The sequence below is a fragment of the Carcharhinus amblyrhynchos genome, chromosome 28, assembly GCF_965287045.1.
Source record: "Carcharhinus amblyrhynchos chromosome 28, sCarAmb.v2.hapA, whole genome shotgun sequence".
Classification (NCBI taxonomy): Eukaryota; Metazoa; Chordata; class Chondrichthyes; order Carcharhiniformes; family Carcharhinidae; genus Carcharhinus; species Carcharhinus amblyrhynchos.
In genome coordinates, this window is record NC_137351.1 from 4,458,676 (window position 1) to 4,484,636 (window position 25,961).

Consider the following 25,961-nt stretch of genomic DNA (forward strand, 5'->3'; position numbering starts at 1 on the left):
AGAATAAATGCATACTTCTTATTGGTATAAGCAAATTACTTGCAAGATAAGCAAAGGTATAATTATTCATGTTGTGTATCACTCAGCAAGTCTGTATGGCACTTTGTGGAAGGCAGACTTCCTCGTTATAGCTTGAATAAAGGCCGATTTAAAACCCTAAAAGCTTCGCCTGGTCTGTTGAGGATATGAAGCACGAATTTTGCTGGATAGCAGTGAAATTCCATATCATAGGGGAGGAACTAGGGACTGAGTCTGCACCATGTCAGCCTGTGATGTTGGTTTCTCTAATAATTTATACACAGCTAAAATTCCCTGCACAGTGGCTGAAATACCTTACCAGTCACTCAATACACATTCTGTACCAGGCATTGGCACAACCTCATTGCCACCAACATTGTAAATTAATCTGCAACCCAATTATTGCCAAGGTCCAAAAGGCATGGGCTGCAGGTTGGTTAACCACCAGGGGGTGGGTACGGTGGGCACTGGACCAGACAACCAATGGCATCCAACAGCTAAGTGGGCAGACATCTAATAGGGTCCAGGGGATTTTGGCAGCGGAACAACTGGGCACCAAGAAGCACCTGGGCTGTGTGACCACTGGGGGCCAGGGGAAGTGTGCAGAAATGATTGTACCTGAATATCCTCCACATTCTGGATGTAGATACAGTGAATGCAGATATGGAGTTAGTGTAATTGGATTGTTTCCAGCTTACTCACTGCTGTTGTATTCCTTTATATAAATAAAAACTGCCAGGGTTTTATCTGGTCTTTACTGGGAAAAGGAGGTTGCAATCATTCAAAGTTCATGACCAGAAGAAGCGGAAACTCTGAGAGTTCCTGTATCCCAGACCCTTCAGAGACCAGACACATCTTCAAAGACCCAAAGACCAAATTGCAAATGGCAAACATGCCCCCCCATTGGGTTGTGGAGTGTTAGGCTCTTTAAAAAGATACCACTGACCACATCCCCAGTCCCCCATTCCCACTCCCGCAACAAAGCAGGCTGTTGGAGACACAATTCATTTCCTATCCAGTGGAGATCAAAGTCAATACTCTTTGTCATTCTTGGCCATTCTCTTTGTGGAGTTAGCTGATCTCAGCCAGGGCAACAATTGAGGTACAGAGGGATCTGGGTGTCTAAGTTCATGAATCACAAAATGCTCATATGCAATTACAGCAAAGTAATTAGGAAAGCTAATAGAATGTTCTTGTTCATTGCAACGGGAATGGAACATAAAAGTAGGGAGATTATGCTTCAGTTAAACAGGGCATTGATGAGACCACATCTGGAATATTGTGTACAATATTGGTCTTGTTATTTATGGAAGAATGTAAATGCATTGAAAGCAGTTCAGGGAAGGTGTACCAGACTAATACATGGAATAGGCAGGTTGTCCTCTGAGAAAATATTGGACAGACTTGGCTTCTATCTGCTAGAGGTTAGAAGAGTAAGATGCGACTTGATTGAAATGTATAAGATCCTGAGGGGTTTTGATAGAGTGAATGTGGAGAGAATGTTTCTTCTTGTGGAGAATCTAGAACTAGGGGTCACTGTTTAAAAATAAAGTGTCGCCCATTTAAAACTGAGGTGAGGCAAAAAGTTTTCTCTCAGAGGACCGTGAGTCTCTTCTTGGCAGGGGTGGCACGGTGATCACAGCGCCAGTGACCTGGGTTCAATTCCCAGCTTGGTTCGCTGTCTGTGTGGAGTTTGCACATTCTCCCCAGGTCTGTGCGGGTTTCCTCTGGGTGCTCTGGTTTCCTCCCATTGCCCAAAAGGCGTGCTGGTTAGGTGCACTGGCCATGCTAAATTCTCCCTTAGTGTACCTGAACAGGAACCGGAGTGTGGCGACTAGGGGATTTTCATAGTAACTCCATTGCAGCGTTAATGTAAGCCTACTTGTGACACTAGTAAATAAACTTTTAAATTTTAAACTTTATGAAAAGGCAGTGGAAGCAGTCTTTGAATATAGTTAAGAGAAAGGTGGATAGATTCTGGGTAACAAGGGGGTGACCGGTTATGAGGGGGTGGGTGGTGTGCATAGTTGAAGTTACTATCAGATCAGATGACCTTATCAAATGGCTGGGCATCTCAAGGGGCTGAATGGCCTACTCCTGCTCCTTGTTTGTCAGTTTGTTTGGTACACTTGACCTGAATAGGCTTGGGCTTTGGAGCTAGTTACCACTCCTCCTGTGGGAAGAGATACAAGTGGGAACCTCGTGAAACCTAAGTTAGGATAGTCTGTACTTCAGACATCTCCTTCCAATGGTCATACAGCCTGTGTAAATTCACAGTTAAGTAAGGAAGCAGAGGGTTCCTGGTCTCTGTACCCTGGGATTAAACTCCAACAAGAGTCAGGGGGAGAGAAAGAGTCGAACCCTGGCAGAGAATGGGAAGGGAGGGATGATCAGCATATGGTGGGCTCCTGTTCATAGAATCCTACAGTGCAGAAGGACGCCATTCAGCCCATCAGGTCTGTACTGACCACATCCCCACCCATGCCCTAGCTCCGTAACCCCACATATTTACTCTGCTAGTTTCCCTGACACTAAGGGACAATTTAACATGGCCAATCCACCGAACCTGCATACCTGTGGACTGTGCGAGGAAACCAGAGAACCCAGAGGAAATCCATGCAGATACTGGGAGGACGTGCAAACTCCACACAGACAGTGATCCGAGGTCGTAATCGAACCTGGGTCCCTGGCTCTGTGAGGCAGCAGTGCTAAAACACAGTGCCACCATGCAATTGTCTATTATAGTTTCAATCCAGGTGGCATGGTGACACAGTGGTTACCACTGCTGCCTCACAGCACCAGGGACCTGGGTTCGATTTTCGGGTTGGATCACTGTCTGTGTGGAGTTTGCACATTCTCCTCGTGTCTGCATGGGTTTCTTCCGGGTGCTCTGGTTTTCTCTCACACGTGCAGGTTAGGTGGAATGGCCATGCTAAATTGCCCCTTAGTGTCAGGGGCTATAGCTAGGATAAATGCATAGGATAGGGCCTGGGTGAGATTATAGTTGAGATTGAAGCTTCGATGGGCTGAATGGCTTCCTTCTGCACCGTAGGGATTCTATGATTGATAATCCGCATCACACAGTTGAAAAAGCAATCAATCAGAGTGAGGTACAGAGGCCTGGATCATTGACTCACAAAACACTTGAAGACTTTTCACTTTGGGGTTCGGAAGAGAATAGCAGGATGCGTAACTGAGGTGGCAACAAGACTGCATGCATTATACTCACAGCTGAGCAAGGCGTAGCGTCCGAAAGGGCTGCCAGGACAGGCTAGTGAGATGATTACCCGAGAGGTTGCTGCGGATTTAAGGAGGAAAGGAAATGTATTATTAATTACTTTTCAGCGAAACGTGCTCAACGCTGTAATGTCAGGAACCTCAGTGTATTCTGAGCTACGTGAAGATTAAACACAAGTGGCCTTATTAACACACTGTGACCAGTGAGCGGGCTCTTGCTGCCTTCAAGCAACTCAATGATCCTTTCTGAGGAGAAGACACACGATCAGAAATGTTACCCCCCTTCGCACCCCCCCTCCCCACACCCCCCCCCCCCCCCCCCCCCCACCCTGCATTCAAAAGCTATGCACACGTCTCCCCAAGGCCAGCAGTTAGAAAGCTGAATCCTTGCCTTCATTTTCTTTCCGTTCAATCTGTTTTTCTAAATCAGGAAATGTCACGCCGGAGAGCTCTGAGGAAGGAATAAGGTTGAGCAAGCTCGAGATACTTTGCTCAGGAGATTTAAGAGCATCCTCTGATTGAAGTGTGTCAATTAGTGGCTGGCAATGAAGGAAAGAGGCTCTCCCATGATTGACGCTGACAGGCATTCGACATCCCGAACAGCCACCTTTTCTAATTGTAACTCAAGTCATTGATGCACCCATCATCAGAGGGTCAAGCAGCAAAGAGTGGGCTACATACCCAGGGACGCTGGGCAGCAGGGCACATTCTGAGCAGACAGCTTGATGACCCAGAAGACTTGCACGGGAATGAAGCAAACTCTGGAGAAAAGGAGCTCCCCTCCACGGAATTACCACACAACCACCCCCCACCGCATCCCTCTCGGTCTGTGAGGGGAGTACAACGCAGCAAGACTTCAAGCTCAAACCTGCCGACGTGATTTCGTTTTGGAGCTCTACTCCGCACTGGCCGCAGTGGGAACCACAGCAAATGCACAGCAGTTCACACTGTCAACATCTGAAAGCGACAGAGGGGATCACTTTTCAAGTGAGGGCCTTCACTGGAATGGATCAAATCGAGCTGCATGGTCCCTACCAGCTATTCCTCTTGCAAAGCTGCAAAGTCTGTTAAGTAGTTCCAGCATTTCCAAGACCCTTTGTTGTATCCTGCGCGCAGAGTCTATGCAAGAAAGTCAACTGGTGCCTGCTTTGAGGGGATCATGATAAAGTGTTCAGGAAAGATCACTTCACAGCAACTCTTTTGGGACTGATCAAAAATACAATCGAGCCTCAAGTTGAGGGAAGCACTTCAAAAACACAGCTCGCATCTCCTCAGAAGCAAATAGTTATCTGCTTCTTTTAAAATTCTGTTGTTTCTATTGTCAGGACACGGTTACTGCACACATGACTGATATTCTCAACACCCTCACTGGGGACTGCTGATACCAGCTCTGAGCTCCCATGGAAAACATTCTGTCTAGGCCTCAATCATACGGGCAAAGATTTACATTTGAATAGAATTAAAATGCTCTTTGAAGAAAATATTTCCTTGCTGCAGAACAGCATCCTCCACGGGTGAATCACAAACCAGTGCCATCTGTTGCCCTCACCTCAAGATGCTTCCCCTTGCATTACGGCCACAGCACAGCACCCACTACTGCCCCAGCTAGGAGCAGCTCCATCTACTGTACAGCTAAAGAATGGCCTCGACACCACCCACTTATGAAGCGCTCCACCTTCTCCATCAACAGAACAGGAGTTCCTCCACTATACAGTTTGCAGACAATACCAAGTTGGGTGGGAGGGTGAACTGTGACGAGGGTGCAGAGATCCTTCAGAATGATGTGGACGGGTTAGATGAGTGAGTAAATCAATGGCGGATGCAGTATAACTTGGATAAGTGTCGGATTATTCACTTTGGAAGCAAAAACAAGATGGCAGATTACCACCCCAATGGCTGTAAATTGGGAGAGGGCGAGTGTGTGGTGGGACCTTGTGCACCAGTCACTGAAGATAAGCATTCAGGTGCAGCAGGCGGGAAAGAAGACAAATAGCATGTTAGCTTTCATTGCAGGTCATTTCGAGTACAGGAGCAGGGATGTGTTGTTGCAATTATACAGAGCCATGGTGAGGCCACACCTAGAGTATTGTATGCCGTGTTGGTCTCCTTTCTGAGAAAGGATGTCCTTGCTCTTGAGGGAGTGCAGTGATTCCGGGCTGATTCCGGGGATGGCAGGACTGATGTCTGAGGAGAGATTGACTGGGTTAGGATTGTTTTCGCTGGAGATAAGACAAATGAGGGGGGATCCCACAGAGATTTATAAAATTCTAACAGGGCCAGACAGGGTAGATACAGGGAGGATGTTCCTGATGGTGAGGGAATCCGGAACCAGGGGTCACAGTCCGAGGATTCAGGATAGACCATTTAGGACGGAGTTGAGGAAACATTTTTTTCATCCAAAGTTGAACATAAGAACATAAGAACATAAGAAATAGGAGCAGAAGTAGGCCATCTGGCCCTTCGAGCCTGCCCCGCCATTCAATAAGATCATGGCTGATCGTCAAAACATTGAATGTATTCAAGAGGCGGCTGGATGTAGCACTTGGATGAAAGAGATCAAAGGTTATGGGGAAAATGCAGGATTAGGCTATTGAGTTGGATGATCAGCCATGATCATGATGAATGACGGAGCAGACTCAAAGGGCTGAATGGCCTCTTCCTGCTCCTATCTTCTATGTTTTTATGTTTCTATACGCCCACACAATAAAACCAAAACAGTTGGATTATAGTATTTTTCAGCCACTTGCCTTTACCAATTGAGGCATCGATTACAAACGCACAGAAATCATGTTGACATTGTATAGAACTTTGGTGAGGCCACAGCTACTGTGCTATGCACGGTATACTTGCATGGTATACTTTGTCTGCAGGACATGCACGAAACAATACATTTCCCTGTATACCAATACGCATGACAATGACAAGTTAACAAATAACAGTTCTGGTCACAACATTATAGGCCTCAGATCCTTTAAATAATACCTGGATGAGCACTTGGCATGTCATAACATTCAAGGTTATAGGTCAGGTGCTGGTAAATGGGATTAGGTGGGAGGTCAGGTGTTTCTCACGTGTTGGTGCAGACTCAATGGGCCAAAGGGCCTCCACTGCACTGCATGATTGTATGATTTTACAATAGGTAAGTGGGTAGAACTGGTGAAAGACAGAATATAACATGATTAGAGGTTAGATTGAGAAATGGATTGTTACGTTAGTGGGAGTATCATATGTTCCCCGATTGTGAGAAGGAAATGGAAGAGGACAGGTCTGGGAAATGAGTAGGAATAACAGAATTACTGTTTGATGAGATTTTAATGATACATTCATTGATTGAGTCAAGAAGTGAGTTAATCGAGAAAGGCAAATGGAATTCCTCGAATGTCTATGGAGGTTTATCTTCATGGAGCACATCCTCATATCTAAAATAGCAAAGAAATATTATTTGATTCTGTCTAGAGGAATGAATTAGATCAGAGGAAACAATTATCTGTGGATGTAATGATCACAAGATCAAGCAGTCTATAGAATACCTACAGTGCAGAAGGAGGCCATTCAGCCCATCAAGCCTGCACTGACAACAATCCATCGTATCACCATACCCCCTCATATTTACACTGCTAATCCCCCTGACACTAATGAATAGTATCTTTCTGCATTGTAAGGTTTTATGACTTCTATGACTTCAAGACTGAGGAGTGGCCTGGTGGCACAGTGGTTAGCACTGCTGTCCCACAATACCAGAGACCTGGGTTCAATTCCGGCCTTGGGCCACTGTCTGTGTGGAGTTTGCACATTCTCCCTGTGTCTGCGTGGGTCTTCTCTGAACGCTCTGGTTTCCTCCTACACTCTAAAAATATGCTGGTTAGTTTGATTGGCCATGCTAAATCGCTCTTTAGCGTCTGGGGGCTAGCAGGGTAAATACACAGGGTTATGCAATCACCCTAACCATTTTTGGACGGTGACAGGAAACCGGAGCACACTCATGCAGACATGGGGAGAATGTGCAAACTGTGCACAGACAGTCACCCGAGACTGGAACTGAACCCAGGTCCCTGGTGCCTGTGAGGCAGCAGTGCCAACCACTGTGCCGTCCCAAAGGGCAAAAGGGTTAAAATCAGTACAAAAATAAACCAGGAGAACCACATTGGAATAGCCTTTAGGAAGCTAGTAGTGGGCCAGCTAAAGTGAGATGGAAAGGAAATGTGGCACAAAGACTATAGAGCAAGAGTGAGATATGATCACAATGGAGATTACAAAGTTACAGACTGAGTATATTTCCCTTAAAAATGAGGCCATTTCATTGTTCAGGATAGTGTGGATAAATAAGATGCCTGAATCCAACTAAAATTGATGAAAAGGGCACATGTGGTGCATAGATAAGACAAAACAAAACATAAGCGAGAACACAAGAAAATGAGGAAAGAGGTTGAGAAAGAGATAAGAGAAGCAAGGAGGGAGTATGAGGAGAGAATCTTAAAAAGAACAATCAAAGATCAGCAAGAAGAGAATTGTTAAGTGTGGAGAGGAGAGGATAGTGAGTTAGCAGATGATGAATGGAATACTTAACTTGTATTTTCCATTAGTGTTCCAAAACATAAGGATGCTAGGGAAGAGGTCTTAAAGTGGTTAAGAGCAGAGCGAGAGACTTTTTAAATATATACTTAGAATCATAGAATCCCTTCAATGCAAAAGGAGGCCATTCAGCCCATCAAACCTGTACTGACAACAATCTCAACCAGGCCCTATCCTACTAGTCCCTGGACACTAAGGGGCAATTTAACCCACACATCTTTGGACTGTGGGAGAAAACCGGAGCATCCCCATGCAGACACGGGGAGAGTGTGCAAACTCCACACAGACAGTGACCCAAGCCAGAATTGAACCCAGGTTTCTGGTACTGGGAGACAGCAGTGCTAACCAATGTGCCACTGTGCTGCATCTCGTTCTTGAAATTATAGAATCCTTACAGTGCAAAAGGAGGCCATTCGGCCCATCAAGCCTGCACTGACAATAATCCCAACCAGGTCCTATCACCGTAACCCCACATATTTACCCTGCTAATCCCCCTGACTCTCAGGGACAATTTATCATGGCCAATCAACCTAACCTGCACATTTTTGGCCTGTGGGAGGAAATCGGAGCATCCGAAGGAAACCCACACAGACATGGGGAGAATGTGCAAACTCCACACAGAGAGTGGCACAAGGTCGGAATTGAACCCGGGTCCCTGGTGCTGTGAGGCAGCAGTGCTAAGCACCGTGCCACCACTTGAGAGGCGAATGTCATTGGCAAGGCCAACACTTAGTGCCAATTCCTAATTTCTCTTCTTCAACTGCTGTGACCCGTGATGTGTGCATACACTCAGAATCTATCAAATTAAAGGAAAGTATTAGAGAAAGTTAATACCTATGTGTCTCACTCTGCGGCTACATACCTAATAAACCCAGGGAGGAATGCAGGAATACAAAGATTATTTTTCTGAGTTCTACTGGATGTGTGTTTGCGCTGAAGGACTTAGAGAATGACCATTTGTAAAATGGTCAAAGCTAGTTCAAATAATTACGGACCAATGAGGTTAATATTTGTAACAGAAGTGTGGAATCTTCAATTAAAATCAACATTATTACATAGAAATCATGCAGATGAAGAAAACAAATTTAAATTCCAATCGATTTATCTGAAAAGTTGACAGATTTGGGGGGGTTGGGACTGTCAGTAGCTGTGTTACACGTAGACATTCAAAGAATCCCTACAGTGCAGAAGGAAGCCATTAAGCCAATTGAGCCAGCACCAACAGTTATCCCACCCAACCTGTAACTCTATTTCTTTTACTCATCCCCCTGACACTAATGGACAACTTAGCACGGCCAATCAAATTGACTCACACATCTTTGGGCTGTGGGAGGAAACTGGAGCACCCGGAGGAAGCCCACACAGATACGGGGAAATGGACAGACTCCACACAGACAGTGACCCAATCTGGGCATTGAACTCAGGTCCCTGACACTGTGAGGCAGCAGTGCTAACCACTGTGCCACCATGCTGCCCAGAAAATTCAGAAAAGTTTTGACAAGGTGTCATACAAAAGTCTATCTGAGAAGGTGAACAGGTCCTGAATGAGGAAGAGAACTAAATTGGATTAACAACTGGTTAGAAGGAAGGATACAAAACGCAGGGTTCAAGGGCAATTCTGAGAGTAGTGTCTTACTGGATTTCATTCTGGCTCCACTTCTGTTCGACTTTCATGTCGATATGGATAAGCTTTGTATCGAGGATATTATAGGGAGGATGTGAACGTACTGGAAGGGGTGCCGAGGAGATTCACTAGGATGCTGCCTGGGATGGAACAGTTAAGCTATGAAGAGAGGCTAGGTAGGCTTGGGTTGTTTTTGTTGGAGCAGAGAAGACCAAGGGGTGACCTGATCAAGGTGTACAAGATTATGGGAGACATGGACAGGGTGGATAAGGAGCAGCTGTTCTCCTTAGTTGAAGGTTCAATCATGCAAGGACATAGGTTCAAGATGAGGGGCAGGAGGTTAGGAGGGATGCAAGAAAAAGCCTTTTTACCCAGAGTGTGGTGACTGTCTGGGACGCACTGCCAGCGAGGGTGGTAGAATCCGGTTGCCTCACATCCTTTAAAAAGTATCTGGATGAGCACTTGTCAAATCATAACATTCAGGGCTATGGGCCAAGGGCTGGCAGATGGGATTAGGTGGGAGTTCAGGTGTTTCTAATGTATTGGTGCAGACTCAACAGGTCAAACAGCATCTTCTGTGTTGTATGATTCTATGGTCCTATGAGAGCGAAAGGGCACGATAACCACATTTGCAGCCTCTACTAAAGTATTGTTAGGATACCAGAGCAGAAACCCCAAAATATGTTATGAAGCCCAACAACACTACAGCAGTTTTTTTTAAATTTTGACATCAGTGTGAGGAAAAGGAGTTTCGCTCCAGGTGTGATTCCATTGACCCACTAAGAAGCTTTTATCAAAACAAACTTTATTTAACAATATAATTAAACTATAATGAGTTAATTAGCTTAACCTTTACCAATTTAAATACTTAAACATAATAGTGTACAGTTCTTAACTTCTAATCTATCTCTATTAGTTCCATTTCAAAATCAGTTATCAACCTGCACCCCCACCCCAGCACTGCCCAGAAACTGCCCCCAGCATTGCCCAGACACTGTCTCACTGGCACTGCCCAGATACTGTCTCCCTTACACTGCCCAGACACTGTCTCCCTTACACTGCCCAGACACTGTCTCCCTTACACTGCCCAGACACTGTCTTACTGGCACTGCCCAGATACTGTCTCCCTTACACTGCCCAGACACTGTCTCCCTTACACTGCCCAGACACTGTCTCACTGGCACTGCCCAGACACTGTCTCCCTGGCACTGCCCAGATACTGTCTCCCTTACACTGCCCAGATACTGTCTCCCTTACACTGCCCAGACACTGTCTCCCTTACACTGCCCAGACACTGTCTCCCTTACACTGCCCAGATACTGTCTCCCTTACACTGCCCAGACACTGTCTCCCTTACACTGCCCAGATACTGTCTCCCTTACACTGCCCAGACACTGTCTTACTGGCACTGCCCAGACACTGTCTCACTGGCACTGCCCAGACACTGTCTCCCTGGCACTGCCCAGATACTGTCTCCCTTACACTGCCCAGATACTGTCTCCCTTACACTGCCCAGACACTGTCTCCCTTACACTGCCCAGATACTGTCTCCCTTACACTGCCCAGACACTGTCTTACTGGCACTGCCCAGACACTGTCTCCCTTACACTGCCCAGACACTGTCTCCCTTACACTGCCCAGATACTGTTTCCCTTACACTGCCCAGACACTGTCTCCCTTACACTGCCCAGATACTGTCTCCCTTACATTGCCCAGATACTGTCTCCCTTACATTGCCCAGACACTGTCTCCCTTACATTGCCCAGATACTGTCTCCCTTACACTACCCAGATACTGTTTCCCTTACATTGCCCAGATACTGTCTCCCTTACACTACCCAGATACTGTTTCCCTTACACTGCCCAGATACTGTCTCCCTTACACTGCCCAGATACTGTCTCCCTTACACTGCCCAGACACTGTCTCCCTTACACTGCCCAGATACTGTCTCCCTTACACTGCCCAGACACTGTCTCCCTTACACTGCCCAGATACTGTCTCCCTTACACTGCCCAGACACTGTCTCCCTTACACTGCCCAGATACTGTCTCCCTTACATTGCCCAGATACTGTCTCCCTTACATTGCCCAGATACTGTCTCCCTTACACTGCCCAGACACTGTCTCCCTTACACTGCCCAGACACTGTCTCCCTTACACTGCCCAGACACTGTCTCCCTTACACTGCCCAGACACTGTCTCCCTTACACTGCCCAGATACTGTCTCCCTTACACTGCCCAGACACTGTCTCCCTTACACTGCCCAGACACTGTCTTACTGGCACTGCCCAGACACTGTCTCCCTTACACTGCCCAGACACTGTCTCCCTTACATTGCCCAGATACTGTCTCCCTTACACTGCCCAGACACTGTCTCCCTTACACTGCCCAGACACTGTCTCCCTTACACTGCCCAGACACTGTCTCCCTTACATTGCCCAGATACTGTCTCCCTTACATTGCCCAGATACTGTCTCCCTTACACTGCCCAGACACTGTCTCCCTTACACTGCCCAGACACTGTCTCCCTTACACTGCCCAGACACTGTCTCCCTTACATTGCCCAGATACTGTCTCCCTTACATTGCCCAGATACTGTTTCCCTTACACTGCCCAGACACTGTCTCCCTTACACTGCCCAGACACTGTCTCCCTTACACTGCCCAGACACTGTCTCCCTTACACTGCCCAGATACTGTTTCCCTTACACTGCCCAGATACTGTCTCCCTTACATTGCCCAGATACTGTCTCCCTTACATTGCCCAGATACTGTCTCCCTTACACTGCCCAGATACTGTCTCCCTTACACTGCCCAGACACTGTCTCCCTTACACTGCCCAGACACTGTCTCCCTTACACTGCCCAGATACTGTCTCCCTTACACTGCCCAGATACTGTCTCCCTTATACTGTAAAAAGTCCGACAACACCAGGTTTTAGTCCAACCTATTTATTTGACAATATACTCGCAAGCTTTCTGTCTCCCTTACACTGCCCAGATACTGTCTCCCTTATACTGCCCAGATACTGTCTCCCTGACACTGCCCAGGCACTGATTCCTTGACACTGCCCAGACAGTGTATCCCTGACACTGCCTCCTGTTGCCCACAGCCATGCTCTCTACTGGGCCTCTCCCAGAACATCTCTCACATTTATACAATATCTTGCCTCCAAAAGTTGAGCTCACATAGAAACTCAAAGCAGGAGTTGGCCATTCATCTCTTCGAGCCTGCTCCACCGTTCATTTTGATTCTGGTCGATTGTCAAATTCAATATCCTGATCCCCCCATTCCATCCATGACCTCTTAGCCTCAAGAGCTATATTTAATTTCTTCTTGAAATCAAACAATGTTTTGGCCTCAACTACATTCTGTGGGAGTGAATTCCAAACATTCACCATCCTTTGGGTGAAGAAATTTCTCCTCACCTCAGTTCTGAAAGGTTTGCCCTTTATCCTCAAAATACAATCCATTGTTCAACACTTCCCCCACCATTGGGAACATTCTTTCTGAATCTACCCTGTCTAATCCTGTTATAAGCTTCTATGAGACCCCATGTCACAGGGCGTACAGCTCGAACAACACAGCCTTGAACACGCAGAGATTTGAATCCAATTGGTGGTCCCATTTCCCCTGCATTCCTGATGATTTCAGACAGAAAGTGATCACTAATACCCAACATGTACTTTACCGCACAGCTAACAGGCATGCCAGTGCAGAATAAATCCCTTGCTCAGAATTGGAAACTAAATTTTCTAATTGCTAATCTTCTGAATGATTTCAGTTGATGTCAGAGTCCCAGACAGGTGTGAGATGTGACTGCCTGAGCAAACACAAGGTGACAGCAATGAAAGCTGAGGTCAGAGGCAGGACATTGGGTTTCAAGACTGTCTTTTTATCAAACTGGCTCTGTTCCTCAGACAGATGGATGCGAGTCTCTGTCTCACTCACTCTCTGATGAAAATGACTGGTACAGTCCCTCTATCCTTTTAACCACAGCACCTGGGCTTCTGTCCAACAGAGACAGATGCAGTGAAAGTCTCCTCTCTCAGTGGAGGGGTGTAACCAGCCTCAGGGATCTTGGCCGCGATCCAGCCCATTCGCAGGATAAAACACTCTTCTCTCTGACACCTGGGGAGGGTGCCAAGGGGAAACGAGTGTGGGTTGCCTCAGGTGAGGACCCGAGGACAGACAGACCACATAAAACCAGCCATAATAGAATAATCATCCTGTACCAATTGAGCAATCAGTGAGGCAAGGGACTGGTGCTCAATGGAAATGCCCTGCTGTAGGCTTTGTGCTAAAAAAGCAAAGATCTTCATTTGGACGTTGCATCAATGTGAGCTAAACCGAGCCTGGCACATCCTGATAGGGGCAGCATGGGCAGAGTGAGCATGAATAGGTGGCAGACACACACACACACAGACACAAACACACACAAATACAAACACACACCTTAACTTACACACACACACACACACACACACGCTTACAAATACAAACACACGTATAAACACACACCTTAACTCACACACTCACACACAAATACACACACAAATACAAACACAAACACACACCTTAACACACACACACACACTAACACATACATACACGCATAAATGCATACACACACAAATACACTCACACAATACAAACACACATCTTAACACACACACACATACACAAATACATAAATACACACACACACAAATACAAACACACATCTTATACACAAACACAGATACATAAACTCACACACACAAATACACAAATACAAACACACACCTTAGCTCACACAGACAAACACATACACAAATACATACACTTCCTTTAATACACATACACAAATACACACACAAATACACATGTACACACACACGTATAGACACAGACACATACATGCACACACACCTTGATAAATATTTTGAACTGAAGCAAAATGGTAGCAAAGTGGTTCAGGCAATGAATTTCAGCGAGCTAGAATACAGCAAGAGAAACATAACTCTGAAATATATTGACAATCACACACACAGAAATACACACTCACAGATACAAGGATATGTAAGGCAGATAGGTGTAAACAAACTCACATTGGCTGATCCACACTTACACACATATGTATAGAAAGAGCAAGAGGGAGAATTGCAGACAGAGAGAGATGCACACACACACAGACACACACACACAGACACCATCATGCCATCAGTGCTTTTTCACTAATGAACTTCCACTGATAGGAAGGAGGGTATAAAGATTGCCACATGGTAATTGCTGGTTTCTATTGACTTGGATATTTTCTATTAAGGATATAAATTACTTGCTTTTAGATCTTACTCTATCTCTCCCTTTGCTCATTCACCTTTTGCAGAGAGCACCATTCTGATACTAACCCTCCTCATCAACACTCAGACCTCTGTCTCCCCAGCGTCAGCTGTGCTTTGTGCAAAGAGTAAAGTGAAGCTTGTATGTTCTTGACCCCTTTTTGTGAGCAGATGAAACAAGGCTGAACTGCTGGGATTCGATACATGTTTACCTACAGCAAAACCCTCCTGGGTCACTCCAGCAGACACAGATTCTCAGGAGGCCCATTATCCCTGGAGTTCTGAGTCTTTGACAGTAAATCTACACATAGCCCTTGCAAAGGCTGTGTCAGTGGAGGAAACCGTGTTGTGGAAAGGTTACATTGGGAAGTAGAGCACTCCCCATCGAGTGGAACTGTGGAATAGCTCCATACCATTGGTGCGGAAATCCGTGGATGATAAAGAGAACTATAAATGGTTCACCCTACATGAATGCAACCCCTCACTACATGTGGAGTAGCCCAATATTGCGTGCAATGGCCTCACACTATTAGAGGAACAGTTCAATGGAGTGTGGTTCAACAGAATCCATCAAGGTAGAAATAACAAATAGCAAGGGGAAAAAGTCCCTCGTCAGAGCAATCTGTTAGTTCCCTAATAATGGTTCCACAATAGGACACAGTACAAATCAAGAAGTACTAGAGACTTGTAAGAAAGAAACAACAATAATATTTTTTTAAAAAATTTAAAAAAAGGTTTATTTATAAGTCACAAGGCTTACATTAACACTGCAATTAAGTTACTTTGAAATTCCCCACACTCCAGCAGCTGTTTGGGTCCCTGACTAGCACGTTTTTAAGAATGTGGGAGGAAACCGGAGCACCCAGAGGAAACCCACGCAAGCATGGGGAGAACATGCAAACTCCACACAGGTAGTCACCCAAGCCAGGAATCGAACCCAGGTCCTGCACTGTCCGGCAGCAGCGCTAACTACAGTGCAATCATGCCACTCCATGAGTGATTTTAAGATAGAACTGGATAATCAAGTTGGCAAGGGTAGCCTCAAAGGAGAGTTCATCGAGTGTATTGGAGTTTGTTTCTTGGAACAATATGTTGTTGAACCAACCAGGGAGCAGGTTTGTTGGATTCAGTATTGTGTAATGAGATGGGGTTAATTAATGATTTTGCAGTAAATAATCCTCGAGGGAAGAGTGATCATTGCATGCTTGAATTTCAAATTCAGTACAGGGGCAATAAACTTGAGTCCCACACTAGTATTCTGGTGTTAAGCCAAGGTAATTACATAGGCATGAGGACTATAATTTGGCTGTAGAGGACTGGGCAGAAATACTACTTAAAGGGAGGGCAGTTGATGAAGAGTGGCAGATATTTAAGGGGATATTCAACTCCCCCCAACTAAAATGTGCTCTGGAGAGAAAGAAAGGCTGTAAGAGGGGAAAATGCATCTACGGCTAAGCAAGGATAAAGATAACATAAAAGCAAATGCTAAGGTATACCATTTTGCAAAGATCAGTGGCAGGCTGGAAGATTGGGAAACTTTTAAAGACCAAAAAAGTAATAAAATGAACAAAGGTAAATTATGAAAGAAATTTAGTACAAAATATAAAAAAGGATAGCAAAAGATTCTATTAGTACTCGCAAAGGAAGAGAGTAGCTAAAGTCAAGATTGGCCCCCTGGAGGACAAGACTGGGAAGTTAATAATGGGGAACACAGAAATAATAGAAATATAAAGTCAATGTTTTGTCTTGTATAAACATCTCAATAGTAATGGGTAATGGATAATGGACAATGGAAGGTTGTTGTAAAGAAAGAATTTAAAACAATTGCCATCACTAGGGAAAATTACTGAGTAAACTATCAGGATTCAAGCCAGACAAGTCTACAATCTAAGGTCTTAAAGGAAGTGGCAGCAGAGATAGTGGAGGCATTGGTTACATGTTCCAAAATTTCCTGGAATTTGGAAAATCTCCAGTGGATTGGAAAAAGGCTAATATTCCAACCTGTTCAAAAAAGCAGAAAATAAGAAATAGACCAATTAGTCTAATATCTGTCATCAGGAAACCTGTTGGAATCCATGATTAAGGAAGTAAGGAAGGTAAGATCCCATGGTGTTGTAATATATTAGCTTGGATAGATAATTGGCTAACAATTGGCTTTTTTATATCCAAAGAGTGGTGAGCCTGTGGAATTCATTACACATGAAGTAGTTGATGCCAAGACATTGAATGCATTCAAGCGGCAGCTGGATATAGCACTTGGGATGAATGGGATAAAATGTTATGGGGAAAAAGCAGGATTAGGCTATTGAGTTGGATGATCAGCCTTGATCGTAATGAATGGCGGAACAGGCTTGAAGGGCCAAATACCTTCCTCCTGCTTCTATTTTCCATGTTTCTACATTTCAAACAGAAAGCAGAGCGTGGGGATAAATGAGCTTTTTTCTGGTTGGCAAGCTGTAACTCCTGGTCACATGGTTCAGTCCTCGGGCCCCAACTATTTACAAGCTATATTTAATAACTTGGCTTCAGGAATAGAATGTATTATCGCCAAATTTGCAGATGACACTAAAATAGAGAAAGGAAGCTGCAATGAGGAAGTAAATTTATAAATGGTTATGGATGGGTTAAGTGAGTGGGCCTAAGTTTGGCAGATGGAATTGAACATGGATAAATGTGAGGTTATCCATTTTGGTTGGAGGAATAAAAAGGCAATTTATTATCCAAATGGAGAGAAACTTCAAAATGTTTCAGTGCAGAGGATCTGAATGTCCTTGCGCGTGAATTGTAGAAAGTTACTATGCAGGTGCAGCAGGTAATAAGGAAAACAAATGGAATTTTGGCATTCGTTGCGAATGGAATAGAATATAAAAGTAGGGGGGTGCTGTATAGGGCACTGGTGAGACCACATCTGGAGTACTGCACACAGTTTTGATCCCCTTACTTGAGCAAGGGTGTAAATTCTATCGATGTAGTTCAGAGAAGGTTCACTAGATTGATTCCAGGGATGAAGGACTTATCTTATGAAGAGATATTGAGCAGTTTAGGGTTTATACTCACTGGAGTTTAGAAGCATGAGAGGAGATCTAATTGAGATGATAAAATGCTGAATGGAAATTGACTGGGTAAATGTAGAGTGGATGTTTCCCCTTGTTGGATATTCTAGAATGAGAGGCCATAATTTTAGCTAAGGGGCAGCAGAAATGAGGAGGAATTATATCACTCAAAGGGTCATGAATCTGTGGAATTCTGTACCCCAGAGTGCAGTGGACGCCAGAACATTAACTACATTTAAGGTGGAGACAGAAATGTTTTAAATTAATAGTGGGATGAAGGGTTATGAGCAGTGGGCAGGAAGGTGGAGATGAGGCCGAGGCGAGATCAGCCATGATTGTATTGGATGGTGAAGAGGTTTGAGGGGCTGAATGGCCTACTCCTGCTCTTACCTCTTATGTAGAACTGTGCTATTAGTGAAGTATAAACTGGACAGTGAGTGTAACAACTGCTTCAGTGAATGGATTCCTGTGATCCGACCATATCATTGATAAACTGTTTATTAATAGCTGACAGGTTATTCCTCTATTATATCCTGCCATTATCCAGCTTTCATGGGGGCAATTCTTCTGGTTTTTCAATATAATAGATATAAATGATTTGGAGGGAAATGTAACTGGTTTAATTAGTAAGTTCGTGGATGACACAAAGATTGGTGGAATTGCGGTTAGTGATGAGGACAATCAGAGGATGCAGTGGGATAAAGATCAGTTGGAAAGATGGCAGGTAGAGCATAGAGGTTTACAGCATGGAAACAGGACCTTCAGCCCAACTTGTTCATGCCGCCCTTTTTTTTGAAATCCCTAAGCTAATCCCAAATGCCTGCATTTGGCCCATATCCCTCTGTGCCCATCGTACCCATGTAACTATGTAAATGCTTTTTAAAAGACAAAATTGTACCCCCCTCTACTGCTACCTCTGGCAGCTTGTTCCAGACACTCACCACCCTCTGAGTGAAAAAATTACCCCTCTGGACACTTCTGTATCTCTCCCCTGTCACCTTAAACCTATGCCCTCTAATTTTAGACTCCCCTGCCTTTGGGAAAAGATATTGACTATCTAGCTGATCTGTGCCCCTCATTATTTTATAGACCTCTATAAGATCACCCCTCAGCCTCCTACGTTCCAGGGAAGAAAGTCCCAGCCTCTCCTTATAACTCAATCCATCAAGTCCCAGTAGCATCTTAGTAAATCTTTTCTGCACTCTTTCTAGTTTCATAATACCCTTTTTATAATAGGGTGACCAGAACTTACACAATGTCCTTCCATTGTCTTGGATAACTTCAACAAGACATTCCAATTCCTGTGTTCAATGTATTTAAAGATGGAGTTTAATCCGGACAAATGTGAGTAATGCATTTTGGAAGGTCTAATACAGATGGGAAATATACAGTAAATGGCAGAACCTTTAAGAGTATTAATAGGCAGAGGGATCTGGGTGTACAGGTACACAGGTCACTAAATGTGGCAACGCAGGTGGAGAAGGTAGTCAAGAAGGCATATGGCATGCTTGCCCTCATTGGACGGGGCATTGAGTTTAAAAATTGACTTTATAGAACCTTAGTTAGGCCGCACTTGGAATACAATGTTCAATTCTGGATGCCTCACTACCAGAAGGATGTGGAGGCTTTGGAGATGGTACAGAACAGATTTACCAGGATATTGTCTGACATGAAGCGCATTAGCTATGAGGAGAGGTTGGAGAAACTTGGTTTGTTCTCACTGGAACGACGGAGGTTGAGGGTTGATCTGATAGAAGTCTACAAGATTATGAGGGACATGGGCAGAATGGATAGTCAGAAGTTTTTTCCCAGTGTGGTACAGTCAAATACTAGGGGACATAGGTTTAAGGAGCGAGGGGCAAGATTTAAAGGAGATGTATGAGGCAAGTTTTTTACACAGAGGGTGGTGGGTGCCTGGAACTCGCTGTCAGGGGAGCTAGTGGAAGCCGATACAATAGTGACTTTTAAGGGGCATCTTGACAAATACATGAATAGGATGGGAATAGAGGGATATTGTCCCTGGAAGGTTAGGAGGTTTAGTTCAGACGGGCAGCATTGTCAGTGCAGGCTTGGAGGGCCGAAGGGCCTGTTCCTGTGCTATAACTTTCTTTATTCTATAAACAGATTTAATGATACATGAGGTAACAGTGATAGCCAGCTCAGTGCTACTGAGAATGTGAAATAATGTGGCGCTCAGACACACAGACCACAGAGTCCCAGGGTTACAGGAGTAGTCAGCAATGGTCAGCTGGGTTCCGATGGGATGGCAGTCAAGGGTTGGGATAGGGCATGGAATCTACCAGGGTTCCCACTTTTGATCACTATGTCATCTTTCTTGGAAAGTGTGTTTGTCGGGGTGAAAGGGAGAAGACAAGATTAGCAATATTGGTAACAGCCCCAAGGCTGATTGTTGACACTCACTGTCTAGGCTCATTAATGAAAAATGGAATGAACACCAGAGAATTACATGCAATTATATAAAACTCACAGCACAGAATCAGATGGGCAGCACATTGGCACAGTGGTTAGCACTGCTGCCTCACAGTGTCAGGTACCCGGGTTCAATTCCAGCCTTCAGTCACCATCTGTGTGGAGATTGCACATTCTCTCCGTGCCTGCATGGGTTTTCTTCAGGTGCTCCTGTTTCCTCCCACAGTTCAAATATGTACAGGTTAGGTGGATTGACCGTGCTAAATTGCTCATTAGTGTCAGAAGGATTAGCAAGGTCAATATGTGGGGTGAGAGGGATAGGGCCTGGGTGGGATTGTTGTCGGTGCAGGCTCAATGGGCCAAATGGCCTCCTTTTGTTTCTTAGGGATTCTATCAGATGATCAGTCCAATAGGCCCATTCTCTACACGTGTCTTCTCCCATTTTTTCAATAAAAACCTCCCTTTGTTCACCATCATGTACTTATCTAGCTTTACTTTATTGAACTCCTCTGTTGATCTCTACACCATGTGGTACAGAGTTCCACATTCACAGAGCAACTGTGCCTCGGAAATAACCCAGTAAAAGTTGACAGCTTTTACAGTCAAGAGCACTCCTTAAAACCTAGCTCATTGACCAAGCTTTCGGTGGTGATTGTCCCTGTGAAGGTAACACAGCAGAAGAGCATCGCATGGCTTGAGGAACCAATTGGAATTAAGAGTGGGTATTTGTACCAGAGTGGTGGAGCGCTCTCTTAGGCCGAAGACATCTGAGAGGCCTGTGGTAGACCTGAAGGGATTGGAGCAACCAGTGAGGTTGCAAGACTCTGTACAGGTTTTCACAGAATCCTTAGATTCCCAGAATCAGGGAATCCCTGCAGTGCAGAAGGAGGCCGTTCAGCCCATCGAGTCTGTACCGACTACAACTCTACACAGACCCTATCCCCGTGACCCCACATATTTACCCTGCTAATCCCTGACAGTAAGGTTAATTTACCATGGCCAATCTTTGGACTGAGGGAGGAAACTGGAGCAGACACGGGGGATTGGGGGGGGCTACATGCAGATTCCACACAGACAGTGACCTGAGTACGGAATTGAACCCAGGTCCCTGGCGCTGGGAGGCAGCAGTGCTAACCACTGTGCCACCGTGCTATTTCCTTGTTAATAAATAGCCTTTGTGTTCCTGACAGACTCTATATTGTGCAAAAATATACCCTCCAAATTTTTCTTCCTTGACTTATGTCAATTTTTGTCTGATTGTTTTCCTGTGAAGTGCACTGAAGGGTGGAATTTTCCTCATTACATTCTAAGTGTCATTAGAGCATGGAAATGGAAATCCTCCACGCAGGACCTTTGCAATCTTCTGGCACTCTATCAATTTTCCTGACAGCTGGGAGCTTGGCACTGGTGGTGGAGGGGTGGGGTGGGAGTGGGAGAGCCTTAGTAGACCAGCGAAGCGAGATTCAGAGCGCATGGACGCCATTGTGCAGGGTGACCCGATCTGACAGTGGACCAAGAGACCGAGTCCCATCCATCCCCACCACCACCAACCGCCCTGCCCCCCCACCAACACACACACACACACAAACTCTTCCCCCCACACTGGCACCAAGCACAATTCTGATTTTTGCCCTCTCACGCTATTTTCCCAGTTTACCACACCGATGGACCGGCGCGGTGAGTTGGTAAGATTGCACCCGTTGTTGGCGTTGTAAGCCAAAAGCACATTGGCTGGCTGACTCCTGCTATTATTCCATGTCGCGTGTACAGTGACCGCTGCCAACTCTCACTTACTGTCCACAGGCAGTATGTTACGCAGAGGAGAATGGGCTGGATAATCTCTCATCATGCTGAAGGAGGTTGAGGCAAAATCAAGCCTTTTACTGGGATATCTCCACTGACATCACCAGGGGATCCTCAGTGGGAAGGAAGTTGCCATTCAGTCGGGCATATGATGACATTTAGCACTTTTAAGTCCACAGAAAGTGGCACTGTTGTGTTGTACATTCGTATCATGAACCACAAACACTTGACAGCACATACACATCACATGTTTTTTCAGAGGGCTGATGGGTGCTTTCTGTCAGTTTGGCTTTGCTCCGTTCTTACCATCCTTAACACCTTGTCAGCTTGTGTCTGAACCTGTTGTTTTTCTTTTTCAGAGTTCTCAAAATGAGGCACAGCGGGTGGGAGTGCACTGCTGGCCGGACCGGAGAACCCCACTGGCGTGATCGGCCGGAGAATTCCGGCCTCTATCTCTCAGTGTCTCTACTTCTCCCTCACTGGTCTGTACCTCACTCCTTCTGACTGAGACAAAGGCCAAAATGTTACTGCCCCATCCGCCACGGGAATTGGAGCAGGTGAGGGGCGGACGATGGAGAGGTCCGTTGATCTTGGGTGGGATTTTCGGGGGCCGGGACAAGCGAGGCTGTGAAATCCCGCCTAATGCATGTGACACAATCTCTCCACTCGCTCCCCACCACCCCTGGAATAATGTTCACCTTAGTGAGTAATATTATTCCTCCTGGCTTCTCAAGAATGATTGGCCCTGTTATTTTGCCATACTGGGACAGAGTGAGCAGTCAGTTAGATCACTTTTCACCTCTCAAATCTAAGGTCCAGCCTCCCACCCACAACATAGGCTCCTGGTCAGGATATCCCTTGTGAAGCATTTGGAAACAGAAACAGAAACCAACGATCATGGTCTTTTTCTGTATTTCATTTCAATTTTGAAAAACAATTAGTGCGAGCGGAGCTTCCTGTTGAAGCACCCACCCTGTTACCACAGGGTGCGATCTTCCCAGCTGTTCACACCACGCCACCACTGCAGCGAGGTCAGAGAATTTGATGCTTGGCCAAAAATCCATTCACTGCAGGAGGATGGGAAGATCCTGCCGGCATGAATAGCGGCAACGTTCCGGCCGTAGAGTCCCTATAGTGCAGAAGGAGGCCATTTGGCCCATCGAGTCTGCACTGGCTCTCTGAAAGAACATCTTACCCAGGCCCACCCTCCTCCCCTATCCTCATAATCTCATGCATTTACCACAGCTAATCTATCTAACCTACAGATCTTTGGATACTAAGGGGAAATTGACCATTGCCAATCCATCTAACTGCACATCTTTGGATTGTGGGAGGATATTGGAGCACCCAGAGGAAACCCACGCAGTCACGTGGAGAACATGCAAACTCCACACAGAATTGTGCTTCATTGCAAATTGCTGCCCTTCTCTCTCTCTGCAAGGCCTCTGATTGGCCCTTCAGCTTCAGGTACCCACCTGATATTCTTAGTTGGACAGGAAACCTATCTCTAAACAGTTATATATTCAGCCAAAGAGATTAAGGTTAGATCCACATCTACTATCAAATATAGATTCTTTTCTTCAGCTCTTCCCAGCAAACTCCCTCTGCCGCTACTTGTGTGCATGGTCGCCTCAAATGGACAAAATGCACAATACAATTTGTGATACATTACTTGCCACCCACCCCTCTCCCTTGCCCTCTGTTTTCCTGATGCCCACAGTCATTTGTGACTTTAGCCCAAGTCCAAAGCTTCTTTCTTGTGACTTCCAAATATTAAAAGTACAACTGAATTGTTTAATATAGGCATTTCTTTCTGACGGACTATAAATGCTCAAAGCTCAGGGAAAGTAGCCTGGAGCTGCCCATTCCTCAATTGTCCAAGGATGAATTACAAAACCGTTCAAACTCACAAACTGGGAATTTCACTCAAAGGCTTTTCTCAGTCTAACCCATGCTGAACCAGATACTGAGGAGCTGACTTCAAGTTTAACTGGGTAGTACTGAGAATTGGATGAATAATATGTATCACGGGTTGATAGGTTTTTGATAGGCAAGGGGATTAAGGGTTATGGGGAGAGGGCGGGAATGTGGAACTGAGACACGACAGATCAGCCATGATCTTACTGAATGGCGGGGCAGGCTCGATGGGCTAGATGGCCTACTCCTGCTCCTATTTCTTATGTTCTTATGTTCTTTTCACTGCTTGCTATGGCTCCAGTTCTGACCAAGACCCCAAGAAACTACAAGAAGTTGCGAACATACCTAGTCCATCACACAAACCAGCCTCCCATTCATGGACTCTGTCTACACTTCCCGCTGCCTTAGGAAAGGAGCCAGCATAATCAAGGACCCCGCGCACCCCAGACAAACTCTCTTCCACCATTTTCCATCAGGCAAAAAATACAAAAGTCTGAAAACATGTATCAACTGACTCAAAAACAGCTTCTTCTCTGCTGCCATCAGACTTTTGAGTGGTTCCACTATATATCAAGCTGATCTTTTTCTACAGTAGCAGTGGTTAGCATAGCTGCCTCACAATGCCAGGGATCTGGGTTCAACTCTGGCCTCACGTGATTATCTGTGTGAAGTTTACATGTTCCTCCCATGTCTGTGTGGGGCTCCCTCTGGATGCTCCGATTTCCTCCCGCAGTTCAAAGGTACGAAGGTTAGGTTGATTGGCCTTGCGAAACTGCACCTTAGTATCAGGGGAACTAACAGGTTAAATATGTGGTGTTATGGGAATGGATGAACTGATGCATGAGGAGAGATTGACTAGGTTAGGATTGTTTTTGCTGGAATTCAGTTGAATAATGTTAGGTCGATTGGGTCTGCTGACCATCCCTTTGAACAGAAGTGTCAGAATAGCAATTTGCTGGTTTTTTAAAAAATAATTTTTATTCCATCCTTACCAACGCTCAGAATAGACCTGGCAAGCTTGAATCCATTCCTTGTGTGCTTCAAAAGCCTAATTCAGATTCCAACTGAATCCAATTCATGTTCCCCACAAGACAGATAAACAAGATCAAAGATAAGGCATTGCACCCCATCTTGGGCTGGATGATCTTACTTGCCAGTTTGCAGGCATAATGAGGACAGCAATAAAATAATGTCACCAAGAGCAATGTGTTCTTTGGAAGGGAGGCATGGTGGTACAACACTTAGCACTGCTGCCTCACAGCTCCAGATTCAACTCTGGCCTTGGGTGACTGTGTGGAGTTTGCATGTTCTGCCCACGTCTGTATGAGTTTCCTCCGGATGTTCTGGTTTTCCCCCCAACACTCAAACGATGTGTTAGTTAGGTGGATTGGCCATACTAAGAAAGTTAGAATGCGATCGCCTGTAAAGGCTCGCATTCCAACCATTATTTTGTAAATTGAGTTTGTGTCTTTATATGCCCCGTTTGTGAACAGAACTCCCACTGACCTGACGAAAGAGCAGTGCTCCAAAAGCTAGTGGCTTTTGCTACCAAATAAACGTGTTGGACTTTAACCTGGTGTTGTGGGCCTTCTTAGTGGGATTAGTCATGAGCCATGTCTTCTTATTCCTTGACATTGTCTGCACTTCCTGTGGCCTTGGAAAAGCTGCCAGCATAATCAAGGACTCCACACACACCCCGGATATACTCTCTTCCATCTTCTTCGGTCAGGAAAAAGATACTAAACTTTGAGGTCACATACCAACCAACTCAAAAACAGCTGCTGTCGTCAGACTTCTGAATGGACCTACCTCTCATTAAGTTGATCTTTCTCTACATCCTAGCTATGATTATAACACTACATTCTGCACTCTCTCCTTCCCTTCTCTATGTACAGTATGTATAGTGCGCAAGAAACAATACTTCTCACAGCCTACTAATAGGTGTGTCAATAATAAATCAAATCAAATCAAATCAGATGTATGGGGTT

General features: G+C 45.3%; 1 protein-coding gene across 1 annotated transcript in view; it reads right to left on the reverse strand.

Moving 5' to 3' along the window:
• The window catches only part of LOC145359671 (NT-3 growth factor receptor-like), a 760,567-nt gene that overhangs the window by 403,094 nt on the left and 331,512 nt on the right, over positions 1 to 25,961 (reverse strand). The window contains exon 4 of the mRNA XM_080214410.1: positions 3,248 to 3,316. Within this exon, the coding sequence (XP_080070536.1) occupies positions 3,248 to 3,316 (69 nt within the window). The remainder of the gene's footprint in view (positions 1 to 3,247; positions 3,317 to 25,961) is intronic.